This window comes from Carassius gibelio, chromosome B2, assembly GCF_023724105.1.
Source record: "Carassius gibelio isolate Cgi1373 ecotype wild population from Czech Republic chromosome B2, carGib1.2-hapl.c, whole genome shotgun sequence".
Taxonomy (NCBI): Eukaryota; Metazoa; Chordata; class Actinopteri; order Cypriniformes; family Cyprinidae; genus Carassius; species Carassius gibelio.
The window spans coordinates 13,945,920-13,964,494 of NC_068397.1; the positions used below are offsets into that span (position 1 = coordinate 13,945,920).

The 18,575-nt window shown below is 39.0% G+C and overlaps 1 protein-coding gene across 2 annotated transcripts; it reads left to right on the forward strand.

Annotated features, from left to right (window-relative positions):
* Positions 1-156: 156 nt before the first annotated feature.
* Positions 157-17,209, forward strand: ptbp2b (polypyrimidine tract binding protein 2b). 2 transcript variants are annotated; one of them, XM_052548756.1, is made up of 15 exons: positions 157-418; positions 1,090-1,120; positions 1,329-1,389; positions 7,499-7,671; positions 7,868-8,011; positions 8,114-8,272; positions 8,377-8,487; positions 8,819-9,017; positions 9,339-9,398; positions 10,053-10,168; positions 14,410-14,443; positions 14,998-15,090; positions 15,185-15,401; positions 15,705-15,782; positions 15,885-17,209. In XM_052548756.1, the coding sequence occupies exons 1-15, from the start codon at positions 411-413 to the stop codon at positions 16,012-16,014; spliced, it is 1,614 nt and encodes a 537-aa protein (XP_052404716.1). In that variant the 5' UTR covers positions 157-410; the 3' UTR covers positions 16,015-17,209. The 2 variants fall into 2 exon arrangements, with proteins under 2 accessions (XP_052404716.1, XP_052404717.1); XM_052548757.1 differs by lacking the exon at positions 9,339-9,398 and having other exon boundaries at positions 255-418.
* Positions 17,210-18,575: the final 1,366 nt, after the last annotated feature.

Sequence of the window (18,575 nt, forward strand, 5' to 3'; positions counted from 1 at the left end):
TTGGCGGGCCCCAATCAGCCCGGACCCATATGCACGTGCACACCCAGATGCTATTCCCGTTTCCATGATATTTCCAAGCATGGAAATCAGTTTTAATAATTGTGTATTGTTTCCAGGATTTCCATAACGATGGAAGTCCTTAATAATAATTAGAATGCAGCTGTCTATGCTGCAGAAAACGATAATTTATTTATTTATACGATTATATATCTTATTGTTGTTTTTGATTGTGAACTTTTAATATCAGTCACCCCAGATCGCTCTCAGTAGGCTATCTGCTCGTCGGTTCGGCTGTGTTCGGGTAACACCGTGAATAACAGACTCTCCTCCATTTTGCACCGTTACGCGAGTGTTGAAGGCTCCTCTGCTCCTGCGATCGGTATCACACCGTGAAGAACGTTTTCCCTGCAATGGACGGGTAAGACTACGTTGTTTATAGAGTATGAGAGAAAACAATCAGTTTTGTAGTAGCTTAAGTTCATTCTAAAACGAGTTTAGTCGCAATCTTAAGCTTCTGACAAGGCCTCTCGCGCAGGGACTGTTGATGCATAAACCAATGTTGGCTAATAATAACAAACGCATGCGAGCTCCGCACATCATATTTTACTGCTAAATAGATACGATGTGTGTACAGACTAACAAATAGCAGCGTTCTGAATAATTTAATATCAGTCTGTGAATTGTTTCGTATTATATGAAGAACAGGGACTTGTAGTATAGTGTAGCACAGTGGCTAACGGTACTGTTAATGCACGGCGGGCGCGTCTGATTTCCATTGTTAGAATGTAACGGTTCCCTACACGAGCAGAATATTAATTAGTCGTTACTGAATAAGACTTTATTATGCAAAATTTGCTTTTCAACTCAAGCACTATTAAGCATCTTTTTACAAACTGCTGACAATATATTACTTAGTATTATGCTATTATACTTTAATATTTGTAACATTAAATTAGAAATTAGTGTACGTTTCTGATCACAATATGTTCAGTCGTGACATGGAAATGTTTGTTGTTTCGACAGTGTAACATAACAAACAGCCCAGAATTGATCAGACTTTTAGAATAATTATATATTTTCTCTCTACAGCATTGCAAGTGATATTGCAGTTGGTGTGAAGGTAGGTGTTTTTTTTCTTTCTTTTTTTTGTCTTAACGTAATTTTAAGATATTTTATCAAAATATCTGAAAAAATCTGATTGCGCAACCATCCACACAGGTCCGTATTATTTTGGGGGAATGTGGATGATGGAATGATGTAAAGTTATATGTTTTATACAACATTTAAGTGATTTTCTGAATTTCCAGTGTACCTTTGTGTCTTTCTAGAGAAGCTCAGATGAATTGCTGTCTGGCAGTCTGTACAACAGTCCAAACTCTTCAGTCACTGGTAAGAGGGGGAATAAAACTGTAAATTGGGTGCAATCAGTATAGTTTTTTTTTTTTTTTTGTGAAGTTAATAACTGAAAAATCTGCCTACATGAATACAAAAAATGTAAACTCCACAGATTGGCAAAAGATTTGAGAACTTGGTCATTCACAAAATTCTACAGGGGTTCCAAACAAAAAAAATGAGTAAGGAGCCATCGGCTCCTATAAGAAAAAACTTAGGCGCCAGATAATTTTTTTAGGTTCCATAAAATAAACATGTTTTATTTATTTTATTATTAATTAATTATTTATTATTATTCACTTAAAGTGGGAAATAAATGTCTTTTCCAACTTGAAATATACAGTCATGCATTGTTTATTACACAGAATCTGTACCAATATCATGGGCCATGAGCATCACTTGGCCACTGAATGTTTGGGCTCCTCCTCAATGCATCCTGTAAATGTTGTCATACACTCTTAAAAATAAAGGTGCTTAACAGTGCCATGGAAGGACCTTTTTTGTCTAAATGGTTTCATAAAGAACCTTTTAACATCAGGATCTTCAGATTATAAAAAGTTGAGAAAGAGATGGTTCTTTAAAGAACCTTTAACTGAATAGTTCTTTGTGGAACTAAAAATGGTTCTGTGGAGAACCTTTTAAGTACCTTTATTTTTAAGAGTGTATGTCTTTCACACTTTCAGTCTGTTTTTCTTAATTAGTAAAATCCAGTTTTATAGGAGGTGTTGAATCATGTACACAACAGGTTAAGTAAAAATATAAAAATGCAGTAGTGCATAAATCTAGCAAAATGCTCCTCTTTAAGGGTTATTTTTCTAGCATGGACATCGAATGGTTACAACACTACCTCTTGTAGTTTGTTCAAATTGTGCACAAAATTGACGCTACTTTTCTGCACTTTCACTTCACATCTCCGTCATTTTGATCTCTTGTGCACTGCACAACTGAGTTGTTAATCAGGTGTGTGTCAACACTGCTGTACGGCAGAGATGAGGACTGTTTGAAACTCTTTTTCCCACTAAAACTTTAATGCACATCATCTCAGTTTAATACATGATCATGGCAAATGGTGTGATCGCAATCAGGAAAAAAGGCTTTACATTATCATTTTTAAATTATAACATGTAAATACATAGGCCTAGTTGCCATTGGCGACCTCAGCAAAAACTTCACCTGCAAATGTAATATTTTTGGTCGCAAATGTGACTTTTTTTAGTTGCAGTTTGGAGCATTATACATACCCCTATTGCGTAGAGTGTCTAGAATGTAGTGTCATTTTAAAGTAATTAGCTATAGAAGCTGTGCCTTAGAACAATTTTAGAACAGCTAAACCCCCTAAGCTGCTCTTAACCCTTGTATTATGTTCGATTTCTGGGTACAATTTTTATGGAGCGGGTCAAATTTACCCTAATTGCCTTTAATGCTATTCCCTAAATATGACATTAAAAAAAAAATAAATAAATAAAAAAATAAAAAACGGAATCAGAATTTTTTTTTAGCAGTACAGGGCTCCAGACTACCATTTGAGAGCAGTGGCACCAGCACCACTAAGTTCTACAGATGGTGGTGCCACAAGCAGATTTGGTTGCGCTGGGGGTGGTGTGTTGGGGTATTCAAAATAAAGATAATTTTATCATAAAATTACTGTTGTTTTGTATTAATAAGTGCAGTTACTAATAATATTAATAATGTTCATTTCTTGTTTATTTTTCTTTTGTTTATTGTTTATTTAGATTTGACCGTAAGTTGAGTTAAGATGCATAAAAATGTACTTTTATTAACAACAGTAACAGGTGCAAAATCTACTTTTTATGTACAGAATATGTATATATTCCACTCATGTACTAAATGTACCATTATTTTTCTATAATATGGAACTGACCAACTTCAGTGATTGTGTGATTTAGTAGTAAATTGAAGAAAAGTTTGTGACTTTTCTTACTTCATACACAAAAAAGTGTAAAATTTTGACAAAATCAGATTCTAGATAATTTTTTTTTTTTATAATAGTGATTTTATCATTTCAAAATATAGAGGAAAAAGTAGAAATTAATGACTAGTAAGCCAATGAGCGCTCCTCTGCTGCTTTCTACTGGTTTTAATTGTGATTTGATGTATTAATTTTTTTTTTTTTACATAAGTGGTTGTTTACCACAAAGTAGGTTTGTGCCGATAGACGATTGTATCGTGTATTGACGATAGTCAGAAATATCGACATAAGCAGATTTCTCTGTCGATAATAAAGACGATATTAGGCTCATTCTCCTATTAATGTATTAGATTATAATAATAATAACTATTATTTTTATTAGGCTGCTTATTATAATTCGGCTATCAAACTGCCCAGCTATTTCACTTCATCACCGCATTTCACACACACACACACGCGCGCACGCACGTACACACCTCACGCGTGTGCGCAGGAGGATTAGAGTCTGTAGTCATTGAAGTGGTCCGCTTTGACTCGGATAACTCATTAAATCCATGAAATGAAAGAGAAATGGAGTTGGTGTCCCACACATTTAATGGCTGCTACACGACATCGCGCTCTTCTCAAACATGAGAGATTAACTCTTTCTTGGCGTTACAAATTAATTAAAGACAAAATAATAACAAGGCGGCAGAGCGAACTTATCATCCATAGTGGTTCTCACGTAGTCCTTCTCTTAAAGACTGATCACTTATAACACACACTATGTGGTGATGATGTAGAAGGACTATGTGAGAACCACTATGGATGATAAGTTCGCTCTGCAGCCTTGTTATTATTTTCATGCACACCGCACTATAATGTGATGCATACAAAATACATAGTTTTGGCCGTTACAAAGTCTTCATCCACAAACAGACGTACATCGTCTGCAGACATAAGGTATTTCATTGCACTTTAACAAGTAATCTGAACGGCCTATATATGTGCAATATTAAACGAGCCCTCATTAACTGAGTTTAATGCCACAGTTATGTTAGAATGCATCTCTTGTTTTTGTGGCGGTGCGTCAGTCTCGTCATAAAGCGCGTGGTCCAGAGCGCTGTATGACTGATGCATCAGTTCAATTCAACTTACTCCAAACATATGAACTTAACTGTTTTAAATACTTTATATTTAATGTGTTCATTTATGCCCAATATTAGTGTTAAACTGCTGGACTTTAAATGAAATCTACTATTGATTTTCACCGTTTACGTACTTTACAGAACATTTAGACTGATAACTTCCAGGAGGACTTATTGTCACAGGACGGGTGATATGACAGTTGCGTCCGACTATATATGAACTAGCTGGCTCTCTCTCGTGCACCTGCACGGTTTAAAACACCAAATAGTTATGCTATGACAGGAACAAAGAGTCTCTCTCTTGCTCCACCCAGGCACGATAATATTGTGTATCGTCGATCTCACGGGCTGACGATATGAAAATTTGAAAAATAACCATATATACATTCACATTAGATCAGTGATCCTCAAATCTGGCTTGCGAGATCCACTTTCCTGCGAAGTTTAGCTCTAACCCTAATCAAACACGCATGAGTTTGCTAATCAGTGACTACGTTTACATGCTGTTAAAATTCGGGTTATGGTCGGGTTAAGGTCACTATTTGGGTTTCTGAAACATTCGGGATAACCCGTTTACATGCGTGAGCAGAGAGAGTTACTCCTGTATACATGGAATGTGTAATCAGTCGCCAATATCCCGATGTAAACAGCGACGCACGGTTAGCGTCTGGACGTAATACGCAATATGCGTCATTTCCGATTCTTCTTCCTGTATCCAAAGACTCAAAAGACCAAGATTCCTTGCGAATAGAACATGCGCAGAACACACATTTTAAAAACCGGGATATGAGCATATCCGGGTTTTTGCCGGTGTTTACATGGCCGTGCGCGACCGGGTTATTGCTAATATCCCGGTTTTGAACGGGTTATTGGCTGCATGTAAACGTAGTCAGTGTCTTCAGGATCATTAGAAAATCACATGCAGGTGTGTTTAATTAGGAGCTAAACTCTGCAGGAAACTGGATTTTGCGAGCCAGATTTGAGGATCACTGCATTAGATATAAGGAAGGGAGACATGAAAAACAGACATCGCGTTGTTTTCATATGGATTACTTTATCACAGAATATCTGTTTTCGGCAGCACTTGTTTAGTTTTAAAGTAGACATGTCAAGTATATACATGTGAGTATTCACGGAGTTACACTTCATTTTAATGATGTGTTTGTACATGACGATCAGCGCAGACAGGCTGCAGACAGCACACATACTGATAAGACGCTCGGGAGAAAACAGACACATAACTTCATAATCATACTTAGCGTTGTGACTCGGAGATGCTCTTTGTTCTAAATAAAGTTGGTAATGAACCCTCACGGGCTGATAGCCGTGGGCCAGTAGTTTGAGGCCAAAATAGCCCTGCATTTCCACTGTCGAGCTCGAAGCTCTTCTGCACTTCACTAAAACCCGCCCTTCACACGCCTTTCAGAAACAACGTCATGCAACCCCATCATTTCACCAACAAAGAGAAGTTATCAGAAAACTAATAAGAAATAAATCCCTGGAACATGCGCGAACACAAAACGAACTTTGTAAAATATTTAAATTCTAAAGCATCTATGTTTTACTATAAGTGATACATTGAGCATAATTAATTAATTTATCAGGATTGAAAATTAGTCACACAGAAATAAATGTATTTCTATTCTGTTTATTTATTTTAAGCTTAAGCGTTATGAAAATAGAGACTGTTTCTGTTTATTTGTAGTCACATACACCACATTTAGAATGAATGATAATTTCTCTATTTTCATAAAAGCTCCCGAACAAAAAAACATTATTTTATTTTTGTGGCATAGGCTACGTGGAGCTAAACTCTCGAGACGAGACTTATGACAGATAAAATATGTTACTACACGATTATGATAGAAAATAAGAAGCTGACGTCTGATTTCTTCAAGCGGTCACAGTTTACCATGTTTACTTTGGTAACTTTAATACCTAGCGTGCAGTCTTTTGCATCGCTTATAAATATTTCTGCCTTTTATGGTGATTATAATCCACATCGGATCTGATCAAATTATTTCAAACACTCGCTGCTGACTTAAAGTGAGTTTTGAGCTCAACTTATTTAAAAAAGTTTTTAATGTTGGTGTTATAGTCGTTATTTTTATGTAATGATCCGAGGTGTTGACCCTCTCCAGACGCAGAGAAACTCGCCTTTTTTCATAACCCTGGCTGTTGGCTCCGAGGAAGCCCTGACGAGGCACGATCAAGCCCTGAAAATACAAGTGGAAACGCGACTAGCCCTGGCATGCACTAGCGTGCCCGCTTTTGGCCCGACAGTGAAAATCAACTTTGGCTCCCGAGTAAAGCTGTGCTGAATTAATTAGAGAAGAGTCCCTTTTTATGTGCATTATGTATCTGTTTTTTTGAGAGACTTGAGTTCAGAGTATCTTAGCCACATTCCTGGGTGTCGTTACCCTAGTGTTATCAGATAGTGTACCTATGGTTGCTATGGAACTATTAAATATAATGCTATTAAATATAACAAATAGTTATGTGTCTGATTGGTCCAAATGCTACAAGACATTGACTCTGTTTCTGATTTTACATACCTCCTGAGAAATTAGAAATTACTGTCAAAGATTTTCCATGTCAACAAGTAACCCTGCAGTTGTTTGTAAAACAAAAGTTTTTTGTCATAAAATTATATATATTTTTAATTGTATTATTGTATTTATTTATGGTTCAATTTTTTTTTTTTTTTTAAAGCATATTTTAAATCGCAATTTTAACCAGAAAAATTGCAATTAGATTTGGTGCGAGATGCTTAAAAAAAAAAAACGGCCAGAAAAATGGCCAAAATAATTTGACACACATACATAAGGCTAGCAGAATGCAAGATGACATCCAATCTGAAAGGACACAGTCATTTTTTGCTTATGACCAAAATATGGAAAATTGAAACAATGTACATCTTTATTGACTATCATTTCCCCAGTTACTGGCAAATAATATATAGGTGATCCAGTTTTTTAAATTAAATATCATATAAACATAAAAAAAAAATACTTTTGAAGTGCTGGTATATTTCTGATTTATTTGACAGCTAATGGTAGTGACAGTAAGAAACTGAGGGTGGAGGACAGCATGGACAGCCCACCATCCAGAGTCATTCATATCCGGAAACTCCCCAATGAGGTTTCCGAGACTGAGGTCATCGCCCTGGGTTTGCCATTTGGAAAGGTCACTAATATCCTGATGCTTAAAGGCAAAAATCAGGTATGCGATGGGGGATGGTGGTGAGGAACGTTAAACCAAGCTCTTGTTGTGATAACAGAGATAAAGCTTCTGAAATTCAATTTAGTGTTTAAAATGTCTTGTTAAAGCTGTTTTTCAAATTGGGTGAACAAAGTTTTTGCTCATTCATTTGGAAAAAGAGCCTCTTTCTTCATTTTGAACACTTTCCCTCAATTAGGCATTTTTGGAGCTAGGAACAGAGGAAGCAGCTGTTACCATGGTGACGTACTACACAGCTGTTACACCTCAAGTGCGTAATGTCCCAGTGTTCATTCAGTACTCCAACCACAAAGAGCTCAAGACTGACAGTGCACTCAACCAGGTTCGAAAATGCACTCCTCCTTGTTTTAACTAAAATTAGCAACGGAAGTGTGTAATTTGCGTAGTTCTAGTCCTAATCGGTTCCCTTGCTTTCCTTCCAAAGCGAGCTCAGGCCGTGCTACAGGCGGTGTCCGCAGTCCAGGAGGGTGGCTCACCAAGCTCAGCAGCCGGCGAGAGTGTGTTAACGCCTGCCCCTAGCCCAGTACTGCGAATAATCATCGACAACATGTTCTACCCAGTCACCCTGGACGTCCTCCAACAGGTCACTGGCCACCGCAGGCATCCATCTGGAATAAACTGCAACCGAATATATTTTTACACTCTCATGGCTCTGAATTAACAGGACTTTGCACTGATCTCTCTTAGATCTTCTCCAAGTTTGGGACCGTCATGAAGATAATCACATTTACCAAAAATAATCAGTTCCAGGCTCTTCTGCAGTTCAGTGACCCAGTAAATGCCCAGCAGGCCAAACTGGTGAGTGAACGAAGGGGAGGATTGAAACCACCGCAAAATCTATAAATGTGTAATGATGTGCCAAAGCACTGTTATGAGATTTTTAATGCGATGGTTATGGCCACAGGCAAATTATGATCCAGTCATATGTTGGTTTAGTACCTTTCTTTCATTTATGCGATGAAGTGACTGCAGTTGTCATTACTTGTAGAGGAGCATTTTTATTACTTTGAGCCAGGGCCCTACATTACGCCCTGGCAGTGATTATTCTTATCCTTATTCACCCATGTCATAGAATAACAAATGTCTTGCTCTCATCCTCCATCTCTTTTTTTGCGTCCTTTTATTAAAGTCCTTGGATGGCCAGAACATATACAACTCCTGCTGCACTTTGCGCATCGACTTCTCCAAGCTGGTCAACCTGAATGTAAAATACAACAACGACAAAAGTCGGGATTACACCCGGCCTGATCTGCCCTCAGGAGATGGTCAGCCGCCCGTGGACCCGTCTGTGGCAGCCACTCTCAGCAAAGATTCCACCTCCCTGCTCGGTAAGTTAGAAAACACTCTCACTTGTGCCTCAAATGCAAACGTTGCTCAATCACGCCTTTAAGACCCATCTTCCCTGTCATTCTCTGACATGCATCATCATCTCCTGTCTGCATAGCTTCAGTTTCAGAGCAGGGTAGAGGTGTGAATGCTTCCCCTCTCTTGTGATTCATGAGAGTTTTCTAGTTCTTGGTGGAAAATGGGTCGATAGTGCCTGAAATGCAATGTGATATTCAAACACGTTGCTTTACGTTTTTGCCGCTTCCACGGCCCCCAGTCTGTGTTTGATCCCGTAAGACTTTGACTGTACACGTTCTCCTTAGGTACTCCCTCTGGAATGGTAACTTCCTACTCTAGTGGTGGAGGGTTTCCATCTTCTCTAGGTACCTATGCTTCCATTTACTTTCCCTTTTCCTTTTGATTTTCTAACCCTACTTGAATGCGCTCTTCCTTCTGAAGGACAGGGACTTTTCCAGTGCTGTCAGAATTGGCAGGGCTTTTATGTTGAAACCACCCCAACCATTTGTCCTGACTTGACATGCAGGATTCATAAACAGTGTCGTTATTTGTCAAAGCATAAATCTGAAGCTGCAACAATAAGCCCTTCCATTCTGCATTATGGGCCTGATGTAATAGATTGACACGCACACTAATTAGGGACCCGTATTTCAGACAGACTGGCAATCCAAACTGCCAAACACAAGTTCCCTTTAGCTAAAGCAGAGCGGTATTGAGCGGCTAACTACCACGAGCAGAGAGGGCCCAAAAAGCAATTTTGTTCGGATATTGCTCTAGAGTGCCAGTCTGTGTGAAATCGGTTCAGATAGCGATCTGCCTAGCGGCAGATATTGACTTGGGGATGTGGGTTTTGCCTGAGGAGTGTGGTGTTGGCTGCGTAACTGCATGTGCTTGGTGTGGTGGGTGCAGACAGGTAGAATGCATGGCCACAGGGCAGATCCGCCTGAGATGCTGAGCTTTATGCTCTTCTGGGCTGTGTGAGCTGACACGGTCCTTCCTCTGTCCTCCTCTCTCTGTAGGTGCCATCAGTCCTCTGAGTGCAGCAGCAGCAGCGGCGGCAGCAGCAGGGAGGGTGGCGTTGTCTGGACATTCTGGACCTGGTGGAGTGCTCCTGGTCAGCAACCTCAACGAAGAGGTCAGTACACTCCCACAACACACACAGACAAACATCTCTGCTCTCTTTGTTCAGTCTTTTCATTATGTCAACCAGTTTACCAGTACACTGTATGTCTCAAGTTTTAAATGTTCAGTCCTCATCTGTTAAAGATCATTTTTGAGTTGGAGGGGTCTTAACATAACCTTCACGGCATTTAGCAAACAGAGCAGTGTTAACATAAATGAAACATTGTTGTGTTGTGAGTAGGGATGGGTACCAAAACCTGGTATTAAAATGGCCCCGGGGCTAAATTATGTACAACCGAAGTATCAGTAAGATCTGACGGTATCGGTTCTGCTTTCGGTACTGGAGGGGAAAAAATGTATATAATATGTATTTTTGCTTAATAATGTTATCGTGCACATTTTGTCTCACCAAACATTTCTAATGTGCGATCATAGTAAGACGTTTGTCTGTGAGACCTGCGAGATGTCTCATGCGCGCCGCGGAGGCTGCCTGTCAGTCACACACACACACCCCAACGAATGCAGTGCGCTCACAGACATAACAGTATGAAAACTCCCGCTTAATAATGAAGAGTGACAATGGCGAAGAGATTTGCTTAATAATATTATCGTGCACATTTTATCTTACCAAACATTTCTAATTTGCGATATTAAGACGTTTTTCTGTGAAATCTGCGAGATCTCTCATGCGTGCTGCGGAGACTGTTTGTCAGTCACACACACACACACACACACAGAACAAGAACGAGCACGGCGCACACACACGCATAAGGGGCCGTTCACATATCGCGTCTTTTGCGCACTCAAGTTCGTTATTTCAAATGTAGGCGACCGTTATGCGCGCTCATAATGGAAGCGACTCTCACGCGGTGCGACGAGCTAATTTTTTCCAGGCACGTCCGCACCGCATCGAGTTAAAAACATATAAACTTTTCAGAATGCCAAGCACGCCGCGGGTCATGTAACTTCCTCACCTTTTCCATAACAGCGTTGAAAGCTCAGCCAAGATCATAGCTGTATGTGGATTTTTAAATTAATTTAGTAGCAGTGTTACTGCAAGCAGTTTTTAGTGCTGCAAATCCATTTATCCATTGCTGAAATTTCCGCGTCTTCATGGAGAGAGCACGTCATGGTTGCTTAGCAATGGCAGACTCCTCAGGAGTGCAAGTGCCTGAAGGTTTAGGGGGGAAAAAAATCAGAAAGCGGTGTGCCTAGCGTTTTCCACGCGTTTTTAGCGCGATATGTGAACGGCCCCTTACAGTATGAAAACTCCTGCTTAATACAAAGAGTGACGATGGTGGAGACAGCAAAACGTTCCAAAGTGTGGTTATACTTCACTAGAGTTGATGCAGACAACACTGGTTGTCATGAGTGCAACAAAATTTTGGCATGTAAGGGCCGAAACACAAGCAATCTGTCAAAGCATCTTTCAAAAGTGCATTATGTGCAGACAGAGAAATGCAAAGTTTTCGACTGCCTAACACAACACAAAGTAACACAACACAAAGTATCGATAAGAATATCGTTAAAGTACCGGACTGTTAAGCAGTATCGGTAAGAGTAGTAATATCGTTAAAACCTTAACGATACCCATCCCTAGTTGTGAGAGTATAACAGAAAGTAGGATAATAATAAGCCTTAAGCCTTTTCATAATTGTTACATAATTTTTCAGTAAATACTAGAGCTGCATAATTTTTTTAATGAATCTTTATTAGCAATTGAAAGAACTAATATAATGTGATTGAATAAACCTCCCCAGCTGCCCCACATATGTGCTTTCATTATTTAAATGTATATGTCATTTCAAAGTTTGCAGTTGCATTATATGTGCTTTATTAAGCTGTAATGGCCCAAATATTACTTGATATACAAGTTTGAAAACGAAAGTGTAAGTTCACCAGAAAATGAAAATTCTGTCATCGTTTACTCACCCTAATGTCAATCCAAAAACAGAAAACCCCCAAAAAACTTGTTAATTTTCAGCACACAAATGAAGACATTTTTAATGTTCTCTCTTCATTTTTATCCATCCATTGAAAGTCCACACAGCCAAAACATTCACTTGTCAATAAAGTGGTTTAAAGCAAGTCTTCTGAGGGTGCAAGTGACGTGTTTAAGATAAAAAAAGACATATTTTGTACATATTTTTGACCTAATTTATAGCCTGGATGCTCCAACACTAGTTTAGGAAAGTCAGAACCAATGTACTGATTTTAGGCAGATTTCACAGAAACCAGTCTGTTTTTGTTTTAGAACATCTGGAACGCTTGGCAGTGTATGATCTTCATTCACTAAGTGTATATTACCCAGGTCAGCTGCTGTGTGATGTCTAGGTTAATTTTTTTCTTTCAGATTACAATATTTTTGTAGTGGACTCCAGCCGTATATGATTAACAGATTTCATTTAGGCCTTTTTTTCAATCTTTAGTCAGCATGCCTACACATACAGACTCAACCTTGTTTGATTCATGTGCCAGAACAAACCTCATTGGTTCTCACTTCGCAAGCAAACATGGTTGAGCTTCCGTGTTTACCATATTTGATAAACTCTGTGTTCGGTGATCAATGTTTATAGGTGAATAAAAGCCTAAATTTAATCTGAAATAAAAACGACATAAGGCCGAGTAAATGATGACAGAATTATTTAGGTGTACTCAGTCTGTTTGTCACAGTACACTTTATAAACAAAAACAAAAAAATACCCAGCCCTACTAAATATATAATCAGGGCCTCCTTCATTCCAAACACAGCAATCACATTCCCATGTTAACTTTGCTCTTTTGCTGGATGTTCTGAAGTGGATTTCAAAGTCATTTCAGTCACTTTTCTAATGTGCCTTAGATTGAGAATGATGTATTCAGTCACACACAATGAACACCGAGCAGGTGACTTGTCTTGACATGACTTCAAGGTTGACCCGTGTCTCATTTCCATCCTCAGTGTATTTCATATATTATGGTCAATGTTATTTCAGTATATTTGCAGTTTGTAGAGAATTGATGGGGACCAGTAACAAATTAAAACCTGTAGCTCTTTGTTCTCTATTGTCACATTTATACTTGCAGAAATATACTGAAAGCATTCTCAGTAAGGTTTTCGTCAAAATGGAGGGTCTCTCTGCATTTTCTCCTCTGTGCAAATTTTGATCACTGTCTCTCCTCTGTCTTTATCTCTCCCCCTCTCTGTCTCTATCTCTCTCTCTCTCTCTCCCCCTCGCACCTTTTCACAAGCGCTCTGTCTGGAAGTAATATCTAACTGTCTTTTCTCTCTAAGCTGTATCTCTCTCTTCCTCTCCTGATGCTCCACTGCCTCTCTCTAAGCTATTCAAAGTTGGTATGAAACATGGTAGCCCCCACCCGCCTCTCTCATTTCTCTCACACTCTCTCTCACTTTGTCTTTTTGAAGTGTCCCAGTAATTTCCCCATCATGGTTTTTGTTTCCCCAAACACTTGTGGGTTTGTGGAGTTTTCGACATGACGTGCTCTCTATCGATGCCATAACTCTGCAAGGTGGTTTTCATGCCTACTCGCTGCATGGCCCCGCCCCTTTACAGCTATAGGCTGATGTTTTGTGTGTGTGATTGTATTTATTTATTTTTTTTTTTTTCTCTTTTAACACTTTCTCATACCAAAGCCTTTCACGTGCACTGCATGCTTTGTCCTTCTCACAGCGTTTCTGTGCTGCAGTTAGTCGGAGTAAATGTGCCCTGCCCACACTCGGTCTCGGGTGACTACGTTTGGCACTGTTAAACATAGTCGGGGGAAGCAAACGAAAAAAGAGAACCCTGCCATTTTCTGACCAAACTCCTGCATTTCCTATGTACTGACCTGTATATTATTTTTGTACCCACTTCCCACTTTTTTTTTATCCCACGCTGCTTCCAACCTCTCCTCTCCTCTCCTCTCCTCTCCTCTCCTCTCCTCTCCTCTCCTCTCCTCTCCTCTCCTCTCCTCTCCTCTCCTCTCCTCTCCTCTCCTCTCCTCTCCTCTCCTCTCCTCTGTGATTGTTTGGCCCTTTCTCTCCTGCAATCCTGTCTCCCCACCCTCCACCCATTCATGCTTTGTGCCTGAAACAAAACAAATGTTCCTCCTCGGACCGACTTGCCCCAATTAACTGCCTTGACCCATGCTCCATGACCACCTCACCATTCTACGGGAAACCACCCTCCGTTATGGATGATCTGTTCATCTCCGCTCTACCTCGACTCTTCTCTCTTCCTGTCTTACGCTGCTTGCTCTTCTCTCCTTCTAAAGATGGTTACGCCCCAAAGTCTGTTTACCCTCTTCGGTATGTTATTGTTAGCAATCTACATCTTTTTTTTGTTTTGTTTTGTTTATCTATTGTTAATTTCATTTCAGTTGTTTTATATTCTTGTTCATTTATCATTTTAAGGGTTAGTCATTAATCTGGCACTAGTGTAACAACAATTTCTTAGTTTTCCCATTTAATTGGTTCAGTTCTACTATGCCAAATTTCAAAAGAACTAATTGTTTTGTTTGTTTTTCCTTGGCTTTCGAAGCCTCTGTCTCTATCTTGCTCTATCTGTCTCTCTTCACGTACAGCTTATATTAATGCATGGTTGATTATTTTGCATGTAGGCTTTTGATTTTAACTTTGCCATATCACATGAGCTTGTTTTTGGAGGGCATATCAAATAAATTGTGTCTGTTAGAAACACTGTTTTGGATTCTTTGGTGTAGATAATTTGGACGATTTGTACCATCATCTTCACTTTTCATGTCAGAACCGGAGCTTCTGAAGCACTAACTTGTCCTTCCTGGTTCACTCTTCTCCTCCTCCCCCTTTCCTCCCTCTTCCATCTGCCTCTTGCTTAACCGAAGGTGTCTACGGTGACGTGCAGCGCGTGAAGATCCTTTACAATAAGAAGGACAGTGCTCTAATACAGATGTCTGATGGAAACCAAGCTCAGTTAGGTAAGATGACACACTGTCCTTTTTGTGATTAACCTGTACCATGTTTATATTGGATTAAGATGAAGAAAGAGCTCTCTGGGTCTTTATTATCTAGCCATGAGCCATCTAAACGGGCAGAAGATGTATGGCAAGATCATTCGTGTGACCCTCTCCAAGCACCAGACAGTACAGCTGCCCAGGGAGGGTTTAGATGATCAGGGCCTGACCAAGGACTTCACCAGTTCTCCTCTGCATCGCTTCAAGAAGCCTGGGTCCAAAAACTTCCAGAACATCTTCCCCCCTTCAGCTACTCTCCATCTTTCTAACATACCGTGAGTAAGCAGGAGAACCTCAGTCCTAATGAATGCTAGTGGTGATTTTTTTCTCTAGGTTTTGCCATTTTATTAATACTTGTGTCTTGTTCTGGAATCATAAATCTCGGACCAACTGCTGACCAACTTTTTAAAGTAATTGTCAGTTTTTTTCCCCCTCGCAGTGTCTTCTCAGTTCTAGTCTGAGATTAAAATGTGGCTACCAAGGAAAATTTGTTTTCCTTTTTTATTGGTTCATGCATCATGATAACATTTTACCATTTACTCTGAGGAAATGCTAATAACTGCTTGTTTCCCCTCCAGTGAGAATGTGACAGAGGAGGATTTACGACTGCTCTTCTCAAACTCCGGCGGTACAGTGAAAGCGTTCAAGTTTTTCCAGTAAGAACCAACTGTGTTCCATTTTTTTTTTGTCATTTTTGTCTTCGTACACAATCCTTGGTACAAACGTCACTTATTTATTATTATAATTATTATTTCTAGAGATCGCAAAATGGCTCTGCTGCAGACGTCCACGGTGGAGGAGGCGATTCAGGCACTCATTGACCTCCACAACTACGACATGGGCCGTGGCCACCGCCTGAGAGTGTCTTTCTCAAAGTCCACCATCTGAGGATCCCCTGGTGCTATGCCACCTTTCCTGTTTCTCCCTCAGGAGCCTCAAGTCAAATTCATTTTTACCAGCCATTCCTTAACACCATATCAAGGACTTCAATAAGAATGGCCCTTAAAGGAACACTCGCTCTGTATCCGCTCCTTCTGTTGTTCGTGTATGGCCAGCTGTTATTCTGTTTTAGGATGGATTGACAAAAATGTGCCTTACTTAGCAAAATAGTATCATCCCTTTGCTCCTGTTGTTACACATTATAGAGGTTTAGGCACATTATGTGTGATGGTACAGAAAATGTAACCAAGGCTTTTGAAAGTGATAGTTCACTCTTGACCAACATGGCCTCACCTTGTCATTTTTCAAAACCAATTCAATTCAAGCTTTGAAAGCTAGTCGGCTTGCTTTGATTCAAAGGCAGAAGCTTATTTTTTATGATCTATTGAATTGAATCTGAACTGAATTTGATGGAACATGCTCCAAGTTGTAAATGATCTTGTGCATTTGTTTTTATTTTGGGCTGTAGTGTTTTTTTCTCCTTTGATCAGGCACCCAAGGTACTTTTTGTGATTGAAACCTGTGGTAAACAAACCTCTGACAGTGGGGAGCACAGTGTGTGATGTATAGTATTTGATTTGATATTTCTCTTTGACTTATCTTCAGTGTATGGTTACCTGTTTTTTTTTTTTAGATGAAAATTAGAGCATGTGCTGATGGATCTTGGCAGTTGCATGTGTCAGGTTGACCATGTTTGACGTTGTAATGTCACATTAATGTAGAGACTGTTGGGACCAAAGTAAATGTGCCTTTAGTCTTACTTTATTCTGCATTGTACAAAATGTTTTATTCAACCTCTGGAATATTTTTATCAATGAAAAAAAAAAAATCAGACTTTCCAACTGACATCACTCATATAAATTATCCTTAATTGTCCTTGATTGTGGCTATACTAGAATAGCTCACTGATTCTACTGATAAATGACTTTTTTCTGGTCTAGGCCTTGGAAACAAAGGGGGGGTGGGAGTGGTGTAAATTTTCTACATGAATTGAGTTTTTACATCTTCAGAAATGTAAAGTTCAGTATAGAAGCGGCACAATTAAAGGTTCTTTTTTCTACCAAGCTCGTGCTTGACAGTCCCTGTGTGGTGTAGTGCTTTTATCTTGTAGCATGCTGAATAAACTCTTCTCTCTCTGCATTCACCTCTGCCTCTCTGCTGTCTCTTCCTCTTCCTGTACTGTCCTCTGTATCTCACTTAGCTCTTTTTCTCTGAAGTACTCTTTCCAGGGTGGAGAAACGCTCACTTGACTTGGTATAAAAATAAACCCTAGAAGTAAAACATGAAAACAATGTAATCTTTGACCATATGTAACTTTCCCATCCTTTTGTCATGTTTCTTCTCTCTATTTTCTCATGCTTATCACCAGATATCTGTTTACATATCTATCCAACGTAGACGGCAATGTGCATGCCATTTTCAAGTCCCCATAATCTTTTTCCAAAAGTAGGGTGTTTGGGCAACAGATTGGTACCTGTGTTTAGTTGCATGTGGTACAATGGTGAAAAGGTGCTTACAGCCTTTCAGCATGCAGCTTATTGTGTGTTGAAGCAATCGATTGTCTGGTGGAGAAAGGACAATCACCTAGCACCAATTTGAGAAAAGATGTAAGGTACAAAAATTGCAGCTTGCACCATTTTTGTGAACTGGTATAAACCATGCAGTGTTAGAATCCTTCTGGGAGAGTGTTTCTTTTTTGGTAAGAATGCTCTCTTTTTTATAGAAAGAAAGCTTTTACAGAGTACAATGCCTTTTCTATAGTTAAACATGAAGGAGATTCAACAATTTGGGGTTGTGTTACCTTTAGGGTTGGGTGCTTAGCATAAAAAAAGAAGCTTATTTTGGATTTTGAAACCTAGAACTTTGTGATGAGGCTGTTTCCACCAAATTCCATAGCACATGAAACCAAACACAGAAAAGTAACTGAAAATATGTCTTTATAGGTGAAGACATTGCTGGTATTTTTTTGCTGCAATTATGATAAAGCTGCCTGTTTTCATGTTCTATTAACAGAAGCTGCCATATATATCAAATTAATCGAGATAAATTGTGTGATTCAAGAAGTTTTAAAAACTGCATTTTCATCAGTAAAATTAATTTTGTGGGGGAAAATTATTTCTTGATTTATTTTTTTTTCTATCATTTTAATTCAGAGTAGATATTAATATATTACTTGTATTAATAAGCTATGTACTTATGTTGCCCCAATATGCATGCCACATTATGCCATTTGTTTTTGTTTACTAGTATAAAAGCCTTCTAAATGAAAAAGCCATTTTTTAAAAATAATTTTATATAAAATATTGGCTGGACACTGCAAGTTTTAATTTCAACATTTTTGCAATAATAAATAGTTCCTAGTTAAAGTGCAAGGCTGCCAATATTGTTGGCCTCCAGTGTAGTTATTTCTGCTCCAAACCTTATTGGAATATTTACTAATTTAAGTTTCCGAATAAAAATGTGCTCTTTTGAATGTGTTAATTGAACTTAATCAGCCTGCTCTGAAGCTC